Source organism: Montipora foliosa, chromosome 1, assembly GCF_036669935.1.
Source record: "Montipora foliosa isolate CH-2021 chromosome 1, ASM3666993v2, whole genome shotgun sequence".
Taxonomy (NCBI): Eukaryota; Metazoa; Cnidaria; class Anthozoa; order Scleractinia; family Acroporidae; genus Montipora; species Montipora foliosa.
Window position 1 is genome coordinate 66,245,069 of NC_090869.1, and position 10,000 is coordinate 66,255,068.

Here is a 10,000-nt window from a genome sequence, read left to right on the forward strand (position 1 = left end):
ACTTAGTCACTGCATGTAAAATATAATTTTATAAATATAGTTACTGAGCTTCTGGAGGTGGGACTGGAAACTAGACATTTCAAAGGGCTTTTTCTCGAAACCTAGCCGTACAACCCCACCATTTCAGGATATTCTTTGAAATGTCTAGTTTCAAGTCCCCCTCCAGGAGCTCGACCACTATATTTATCACTTTCCTCAGACTTGCATTTATTTGTTAGGTAAACTTACATTTTACACAAATTGCAGTGACTAACACTTCAGAAGAGACATTTTCTTTGGAAAATGGCAATTTTACTTGTAAAACAGAGTTAACAACTTAAAGCAATACAAAATAATTAATATATATGCCAATATTTTAGTCATGTAAACACCCGAACTCTATCATGCAAGAGTCACTGTCTTACTGTTACACAAAACTGCCCTAATTATTATATGCAGTTAAATGTAATTTAACGGAGTTAACAACAAAGAGTGGCTGTGTTCCCTCAAGGGTCTGCGGAATTCTTTTGCACATGCGCCAGTGCATTCGCCTATGTCAACGTTCCTTCATGCCTCACAGTGTTTTGAGAGGCACTTGCACAAATGCATGAGGCCTGCAGGGGTCTGCGCTCCCCTGCTTTGTTTGTTTGTGCACCTGCGCCAGTGCATGCGTGGAGCCATGCCTTATCAGGCTTTTATAAATAGTTGCGTGGGCATGTTCTCATTTTATTCAGCACCTTTGTTGCTGTGTGTTCGATACTATAGTATACTTGCTAAACTGTATTCTCCCTTTTATTCCAGCTCACCCTCCCTGTATTCAGTAGAGCTGGACTACAGGTCTGGGTGTACACCTGCTCCTTAGCTTTGCACGTAGCAGGCTGGGTGGGACCCTGACCCTACCTTAGTCTTAGTCACTAGCCGGGTGTGGTAGGCGCCACACTCGTTGGCTTATCCATTACTCACGGGGTGTGCTGCTGCCATCCCCCTTTACCTTCACTTTGCAGGGTGTATTGCTTCCACCCTATAGAGCAATTGCAGAATACCCTGCAACACCTCACCACTATTGCTTCCCCTAGGCAGCATTCTTTGAAGAACGAGTTGGAATGCAATAGAGCTTATTCTTATTCAATGAAATGCAAATACTTTGCGGGGTATTCTGCAATTTAGCCTGCCCTATTTATCCAGGGAGCACCCTTGAACAAGCTTAGTCCCATTTACTGCCAAATGTTTTGTGTGGTTTTTCTTGTGTTTAAATCTAACAAGCGATAAAGGTTGTTAACTGTAGTAAGCCATCTAAATATCCTATCTCCTACAAGTAGTGTCCAATAGCTTCCGCAGTAGAATCAGAATATCATATCTATAGATTCAATAACATTCCTCTTCGTGACACTACGATTTTCTCCACTTTTTTGCAAGTCTAAATCGAAATAATACATCTCACAAATTCACTTGTCATGGCTTCTTAAAACTTATGTTTGTTATTTGTACACTTGATGCAAGAAAAAGATCAAGGGTGAGCTTGAGCTTGTCGAACAAAATAACGTTCGACTGCTCTGCATGTTATTGAATAATTATTAGAACAAATTTTTAAACAAGACGGAAAGGTAAGCCTAAATAAAAGTGAGGCAAAAATAAGACACGGGAAATGTTTTAAGATTTTATCTCGTACATCTTTTTCTTATGTGTTACCGGCCCTCGAAGCTACGGACAAGCTTATATCATGATGAAAATTGAAATCTAAGCTAGCCTCTTAGTCTTCAGGAGAGCCAAATTTTTAAAACAAATCATCCCCACCGAGGCATTTGCGAATAAATCACCTTTTTCCTCCAGGGGTTCGTCCATCTTTGGGTCATTCTTTGGGCTGAAGAAAGTCATAACAACAATTTCTATTCGGAAAACAATTAACCAACGTCAACTAGGCAGATCAATCGAAATCAGCTGATCAATCGCTTACCTTGTAGCCATTGTGGCTAAATCACGTTACATATACGTCCTTTTCATCTTAAAAAAATATCAAAAATCGGTATTTTCGAGCCATTCTAACGCCTTTAAAAGACCTTTCCTACATGTATTTCTCCTTGCCACATAAGGTCATCGCCATGTTGACAATCTGACCTCACGGCCTCCTACCCAGTCCTCTACACGCTATTGTAGGCACGCAATCCAAACACTTTGTCAGAAAGCGTTTTCGAAGAAACTTCTCTTTTCGCCCCATTCAAATTTGAAAATCGCCTTTCGAGTTCTAACAAACGGAATTGCTTGTTACGGAAGTAGAATGTCACAGACTCTCTTGCCGGAGCGAGCGAGAAAGAGGAGCAGCTTTGTAGCTCGCTTTCCCACTCCGAAAAGAGCCTGCCTGCGTGATGAAATTGAGAGGTTGTCCCCATTTTATATCCTAGACGTCTATTGTACAGATTCAGGCTCGTTCCTTTGCAAGCACATCAAGTGAAAGAATAATACAGGGCAAGCTTTCCCGCGGTCCCGCCAGAACTCCTTTCGTGAAAAAAATGATTTTAATGTAAACACTCTTACGGTCAGAGAACAGTCCTATATTATTGGGGGAACTAAGATTGACCGACGGATTTTTTTCTGGTTTTCAATAGCACAAATGAACAAAATGACAGTTAATTTGTTGTTCTCCATAGCACCAAACTTCAGTAAGGCCCTGTTTACAACCAGGTAGGGTAACCCCACTACTAGGGTTACTCCAGCAGGAGGGTCAAAGATGCTTATTTCCCTTTCGTAAACGGTCGTTGCCATTTGAAACGGTCGATGCCATTTTTTAGCTCTGAATTACACTCATTAGGTCTAAAAACTCAAAAGGATGCGGTTTACAAGGCAGCTAGGGTTACCCTAGCGCCAGGGTAACCCTAGCTGCCTTGTAAACACGTCGATGAAAAAAAAGAAATGTGTGCGTGCTAGGGTTACCCTACCTGCATGTAAACAGGGCCTAACAAAGCCCTTTTTTAACGTAAAGAGAGCTTAGGGGTTCTTTGGTGAAAAGAAATCACAGTCAAGACTCAACGAGTCACTCTTTCATTTGCACCCGAAATTTTTTCTCAGCTCTCAGGGGGGTAGACCATTATGGGGTACACAACGACTTCGCTGTCACTGTATAAGTTAAGTGTCTCTCAACTCTTCGCACTGCCCGTTACACAATAAGACACAACAAATTTTAAAAATGATTATTTTTTATACAATATGAAAAAGCCTACACAGCTTTTTATTAATTACAGCCTTCTAAGAGGTGTAATGCTTACCAATTTAAAATTCAAATAATAGACCAATTCGGCTAACTCAATGTTGTACCCAATTCAAATCTCTCGGGGTTAAGATTCTTTGTGTGTTCAATTTGCATGACAATGAAGCATTCACATTTAAATGATATGGAAATTCTTGGAACAAAACGTTTTATTCCCAGAGGAATTGAATTGGGTACAACATTGAGTTAGCCGAATTGGTCTATTTACACTCAATTCCAAAAAAATCAATTTTCATCTATTACCTCATCTTCTACTCACCACATTCCTTCGATCAAAGAAGGAAATTCAATTTTAAAAAATTACTCTAACAACTTTGAATGTCACAATGTTTGTTTTTCCCGAAGATCGGACGACAAACTTGTTTTCTGATGTTTGTACACCAGGAAATAAAATTTGACATCTTCTTCCAACAAGTCGTTTACTCAGCTGAAGCAAAACCGATGCAAATAAGGACTGTAAGATCAACGACGCAATCACTGGGTAAAAGAGAAAAAAGGTAATCGTTCTGCACGTGTGGCACGCATATTATGGCATATTTTTGCGGTACTCCACATAAAAACTACGAGAAATCAGCAAATTTCAGGTTTTGAAAACAACGCGAGCGTACAAATATGAAATCTTTCATTTGAAACCACTCGAACCACTGAATGAAGTGTTTTGACTCACTTGATCAGTGACCTTGTTTTTCCACCGAAACAAAAGAAAACGTTTGCACGACAACAGAGCTCAATTCCCAGAGGATTAGACGGACACCAACAAGGCCGCCAAGACGTCACGTGAAAACATAAGGCCATTTCCGCGTTCATGTCTGCCTCCTCCTCAAAGTGAGTCTAAGTTCGAAGTTTTCCTTATGATAATTACTTTTCATTCACATTTAATGAGTCATTAATTAATTAAGTAGGACTAATTCAATCTCGTTCCCAGGGTCTCTCTTCTCTGCCTTCATTTTCGTTGTCTCAACGACAATGGAGGCAGAGAAGAGAGACCCTGGGAACGAGGTTGGGACTAATTACCATAACAAAAACTTCTCTCGTAGACTCGCTTTGTAGGGAAGGCAGACATGAACTCGCAAATGGTCTATTTATTTTTAGGCTATTTCGCCCACATTGTACGACGCGAACGTGATGGACTAATCGCGAAAAACATACGACATTGCAAAGTTATATTCTGAGATGACGTTTTCGCCCACATCGATCACATCGTCGTCGTAGATCTTACGGTCCTTATTCCCTCTGTGTGAACGAGTAGGGACTCTTCGCAAAAGGACAGCGAGAATCACGAAAGAGACGAAATAGACGTGAATCCGCACGAAGACTGAGGCAGGAAGGTCTCTCCTTTCCAGCATCTATCGGTTCGTTCGCCTCTCTCACCATTTTTGCTGCTCTCTCGAGAGGAGCCTACTCGCATACATTCGTCCTCGGACACACTATAAATACCGAGAAAATCAAAACTGTCGTCGTGGAAAATCGAGGAAAAGCCATTGACGCTCGCTCCCCGAAATCCAACATGACCTGACTAAAGAACCAGTCAAAACCAGCGAAAGATAACGGTTTCTTTATACCCAAGAGTCAGCCTCTTGGCCACCATCTCCTTGTAATTTATAGCCTTTCTTTTTGCTCTTATCTACAACAGCGTATTGGGGCTCCTCCTTTGGTTGTCTACTGTCGTAAGCTGGTGGTAAAACCTGAGAGCTTCCAGTTCGCTCCAAATCGGGCTGGTGATCGATCTCCCGATATTCACCCATTTTGTCCATTTCCATCCCTACTCGTCCGCCTCTCGGCTCCCCTCGTCTTCGGACATCATCGTCTGCCTCGTAACCATCATCGGAAAACCTCGGTGGAGGATCATTTTGCTCAGGTTGGTATCGTCGGGGTTCGGGTATGGTACTTTCATCAGATCTTACTAGTCTAGGCTCTCGATTGGACGGCACGAAAGGCTGCTGTCTTCCTCGTGGGATCGTGATGTCTTCGTAGGGACGCGGCGTCGGAGGAATGTGACCGAACTCGTCGGCAATCTCTTTGGTAAATTCCCAACCATCCTTCTTGAGCGAATTTCTCAGTGGCGCAAGACTCCATATTGTTATTAAAACCTGTAAACATGCAAGAAAAGGATAAGAAAAGCAAATGTGAGTTACTTATGCCTTATGAGAGAACTTTAAAACGCAAAAATAAACTTGTGCAAATTGCATAGTTAAAAGGAACATGTGCCCATAACAAGCTGACAAGGGTCATTCAACTATAATAGGTCTTTTGAAACAAACGATCACATGGTACAAAATCCACCATGCTAGAGGGCAAGATCATTATTATTCCCCCACTAGGACATTAAAACAAAGAAACCTGAACCAGTCAAGCTTGACTTTGGTTAATTTGTGCCCTTGTTCCGGCGTAATTTAGCAGATGGTCACTCGTAGAGGTACAGATTCGAAGCCAAGAGGTTTCGAGTGAGACTTGACAAGAAGTCACTTACTTATACATTTTAATTCCATTGAACTCCATCGAAATCCTTCACAGTGCATTTGTTTAAATCAGTTGGTTAAACAAGTATGTTGGTCTTATTTTACCTGGTTAGCTGTCTTGACAATCTTTGGCGAGTATCTGTCTCTTGACCTTGAAATCGTGATAATTTTCTTAAATCCACCGACATTACGAACGTGTCTGGAAAAGAAAAATACGCACGCTAGCTTTAAAACACATTTGGCAAAGACAAAGATCGTCTGAACCCACTCGCGCGCTTCAACAAGAACTGGTAAGATGTTGACTAGCTGCAGGTGTTTGGAAAATAAGTGAAAAATATATCCAACCACAAAAGGCTTCAAGAGAAACCAATAAATCAGTTTTCCAAACGTTTTGGGTTGAAACGCCACTGAAACTCCTGAGAATAATCATCTCACTGATAGAATTCCCGTTATAAAAAACAACTGTTTAGCGAAACATGCAAAAAGTCAATTTTCACGCCCACCTTGCGTTCTCCATACTTTTGTTCACTGCTTGATGTATGGCACACAGAATGGCCCCTACTGTGTTCTCCTCTACTTTGACATTTATTTCAGGGTCTGGAAGCCGATGAACAAGATCTCTCACAGCGTATTTACCTGGAGACGGAAACGAAAGTCTTTAATTCTTCCTGACACGAGGCACCGTGGGCCAGATCTATGGGCGGGGGCAGCGGTTTTCGTATTCGTGAGCAGTGCATCATCAGTTGATTGCGACCAAATTTACGATTGGTACTTTTGCCCATACTGCGACGCTTGATACATAGTTTATCATTAATATAAAAGAAAAAATTCTCTATTCTGATTGGTTATGAGAAATGCAGCTTTTTGTCAGGTAGCACAGTACAGAAAAGAGGTAATTCAGTGACAACCCAAGCATCCTGATTGGTCAATCATCAATGAAACTAAAAGTTAGCCAATCGTGTGCATTGCTTCTGCATAATCACCATATTCTCATCTCGAAAAATTTTCACGTATGTCATTAATAAGTAATCACATGATATTTTCTCGTGCAATTTGGAATAATTAAGAACGAGTAAACTTATGTCCAAGACTACAAATTGCACTATGGAGTATGGTTGCTGAAAAAAACTTACTAACTAGTGCGCATTTATTCCAAACTGCACGCGAATACATGTGATCGATTATACTAAAAATCAATTAGGAAAACGATCGACACCCCAGTCCACAACATTGTTCACTGTGGACCACATCCCACATTCGTCTCACAAATAGCGAGTTCTTTTTTACGACAACACAGTTTTTATTAAGAGACGACGTGTGCGAAACGGGGTCTATGGTTTGTCGTCCTTATCGGAGAAAGCTAGAACGTCTTATCATTTTCTTAGCACTAATTGAACTCACCTATAAGATCTTTGTTTCTTGGATCAATTGCAAGGTTTCTTAGCGCGGTAGACACAGCTCTGACGACAGGATCATAGTTCATTCGTAGAAGTTCTACAAGGATGGGAAGGCCTTTCTCTTTTCGCACGGCGGAACGAACAACCATGGACCACTGCAAAAGACAAAAGTAAATCGCGCACCAACGTTGTTAAACAAACACAAACGATAGTGTCAGTAACCATCAACATCATAACAGGGATACCGCAAAGGAATGGAAAGTTCAGCCTTGAATGGAGTGATCTACCAAGTAGATGACCAGTTGAGCTCTCCACCCATCTCGGAGCTGGTCATTTCATGGGTTCGTTATAAACCCGTTGAGGATGTGCTGCCATTTGCAATTGGGACCCTGTGAAAAGTCAAACGGCGTGTGACAATAGAAATAGACCTTACCCTCCATCCGCACGCTGTTAGATTGTGAATGGCACCTGCTGATCCCTCTAACGTCTCGGGATTGGACGCTTCCGCCATTATTGACAAGTAAGACCTCACTATCTCTGGTTGCCATAGTAACTCGACACCTTCCACAGGTTCTCTCCTTATTTGGGGTAGGTCTGATCCTTTGAAGGTTCTGCCCTTCTTTTTCTTCTTTGATCCCGTCCCGCAGCCCGCCAGGCATCCCGGGTCGGAGTTTTCGGGTTCTTTGCGGTTTACGTCCGTTGCGGGAGCATCCTGGTACCTTTCTCTGTCAACTTCGTTTTCCAGTCGATAAGATAAGTTGCGAAGGATACAGATCGAGTTTTCTACGGACTAAATGAAGAGAAATGTTTTGATAAGTAAATACAATATAGCAACTGCGTTCAGTTTCGGCCCACCTCGATGACGCGCCATACCTCAGACTTTCGCAAGGACGGTGTGTGATAGTCTGTCCTTTGCTACATATTACGAATAGGTGAGTAAGTGCTCGGGGACATTTGGTTCCACAAGAAACTCTTAAGAATGGAGATATGCAAGAATAGAACACAAGCTGGTTGAAGATTTGTCAAAATACAATCATAGGATTGTGAAAAAATCTTGCCTGCTTTGACTCACCTTGTTATCAATATCATTTTTGCCTATAGGCGCCTTAATGATCCACACGAAGGAGTCTACAAGACCATCACAGTCCCTCATCACTCGTCTCGCCTCAGGACCTGCAGAGGACACATTTCGAAGCACACCGCTGGCGTTACGGAACACCGTCGACCACTTGATTGAAGGAACAGACGCGTTGCTTTGGGCAGCGGTTTTGGTCCATCCGGAGTAAGGGATGACAATTATCGTAATGAGAACGATCAAGCAGACTTCGATAATACGGAGTTTTAGATCCTGTCAAAGAAATACAAAGAACACAGCTGTTCTAGCTAAGGACATCGAGATACAAACAGGATTACAATCATAATTTTGAAAGAAGCCTTAAAAATTGGGATTTAACGAGTTTTGAGAAGAGGAAGAGCGAACTCAAGCTAATGCTTTGTGAAAAGAAACGCCTTAACGGGGACATAGTTTTTCAGTGAGTGATTAACCCATTGACTCCCAGGGGTTCCCCATTGACGAGTAAAATCGTCTGGCATTAGACAGAATAAAATACTAAGTCTGACTGGTTTGGACGTCAAAGGGTTAATTTTGAATTCATATGTTGATAGATGATAACAGCACCCAAAAAAGGTCCAAACTTACTTCGCACGATGAAAGATTCCATAAAACGCCGAGAACGACTTCCTTGACCTGAAACAAGAAATCGACTCAGAAGTAAAAGAAGTATTTTTTCCGATGGTTACTCCAGGATACTCGGAAAAGCCCGAGTGCTCCTTTTGCAGTGCTCGAACGTACGACGTTCTGATTACTAAGTCGCCGATGCTCTCGAATGCCAAGACATACATTAAATCTATTCTTACCTCGTCTTTTCTTGTTCTTTTTAACAATCTAATCAACGCTTCAATGCCAAAACACTCAGCGATGACAAGCTGGAAGGAAAAGAACTTTTTTAAAAATAATTACAGCGGGAAATTACAGAAAATTCAAGGTGTTTGACCCAAGCTTCATATCTGTGAATTCTAGCGATATTTCCAATCTTTCGCGAGCCGGAGGCAAAAAGTCATGGAGTTTGTCACATGATCAAAATTTCAAATTTCAAATGGGCCATGTTGGTGGGAAGAACAACAGCGAAAACGTCTTTTGGGAATTTGACTCGCAAATCATGAGCAACTTTTTCCTATTGTTTTGGCACTAACATGGCCGTCTTATCGCAAGAGTGCAATTAAAGAACAGATATCGATTAGGTGAAATAAAAAATGTAAGAGTCAAAGTCGTCTGAAATTTTAAACCAACAACAACAGGTAGGAAATCCCACGATATCTGTTTCCCGAAAAAATAAAAAAAAAAAAGGAAAATTGGAAATGGCCACCATATCAACAGAAAAGTATATAGAACCCAGTCACCCATTCCAGTCCCTAAACAAGGCCATTTCGGTCATGTTAGAGTGTCATGCAAATCCTTCTGGAAATGACTAAACTTTCTTTTGTTTCGGCTAAGAAAAGAACATGTTGGCTAACCGCACGCTGTTGATTGGACGCCGCCTACCTTGTTCTCGTCTCTTGCTTTACTGAACGATAAATTCCTCAAACAAGCTGCAGCAGAACGGTGAACTTCCTCCAATTCGTGATCGAGCAGCTGAACCAACATGGGAATCCCGCTAAGCTCGCTGTTACGAAAAAACGACGATTTGGATGAGGCAAAGAAAAAAATTTTATTTAAGGCACACCGATATGTGACCCGAGAACAAGTGCTCTAACAATACGGAAAACTGCGATTCAAATCCAATCAAAGCAGATGAACTCAAATCCTAATGCTTCCTCATCCTTTGTATGAGGTCGGATGAGGA

General features: G+C 41.6%; 2 protein-coding genes across 6 annotated transcripts in view; both read right to left on the bottom strand.

Annotated features, from left to right (window-relative positions):
* LOC138005490 (uncharacterized) overlaps nucleotides 1-2,070 on the bottom strand; it is a 15,285-nt gene extending 13,215 nt beyond the window's left edge. The window contains exons 1-2 of one of the 2 annotated variants that reach the window (XM_068851715.1): nucleotides 1,934-2,070; nucleotides 1,797-1,840 (exon numbers count right to left, since the gene is read on the bottom strand). In XM_068851715.1, the coding sequence (XP_068707816.1) occupies nucleotides 1,797-1,840; nucleotides 1,934-1,944 (55 nt within the window). In that variant the 5' untranslated portion in view covers nucleotides 1,945-2,070. Of the gene's footprint in view, nucleotides 1-1,796; nucleotides 1,866-1,933 lie in introns of both variants that reach the window. The other variant, XM_068851711.1, reaches the window with a different exon arrangement.
* Nucleotides 2,071-3,227: 1,157 nt separating this feature from the next.
* Nucleotides 3,228-10,000, bottom strand: part of LOC138005513 (lipoxygenase homology domain-containing protein 1-like) — a 38,930-nt gene continuing 32,157 nt past the window's right edge. The window contains exons 24-32 of one of the 4 annotated variants that reach the window (XM_068851732.1): nucleotides 9,700-9,820; nucleotides 9,015-9,083; nucleotides 8,797-8,844; nucleotides 8,170-8,445; nucleotides 7,531-7,887; nucleotides 7,102-7,252; nucleotides 6,204-6,336; nucleotides 5,806-5,899; nucleotides 3,228-5,331 (exon numbers count right to left, since the gene is read on the bottom strand). In XM_068851732.1, the coding sequence (XP_068707833.1) occupies nucleotides 4,798-5,331; nucleotides 5,806-5,899; nucleotides 6,204-6,336; nucleotides 7,102-7,252; nucleotides 7,531-7,887; nucleotides 8,170-8,445; nucleotides 8,797-8,844; nucleotides 9,015-9,083; nucleotides 9,700-9,820 (1,783 nt within the window). In that variant the 3' untranslated portion in view covers nucleotides 3,228-4,797. The remainder of the gene's footprint in view (nucleotides 5,332-5,805; nucleotides 5,900-6,203; nucleotides 6,337-7,101; nucleotides 7,253-7,530; nucleotides 7,888-8,169; nucleotides 8,446-8,796; nucleotides 8,845-9,014; nucleotides 9,084-9,699; nucleotides 9,821-10,000) is intronic. The other 3 variants (XM_068851734.1, XM_068851740.1, XM_068851743.1) reach the window with 3 other exon arrangements.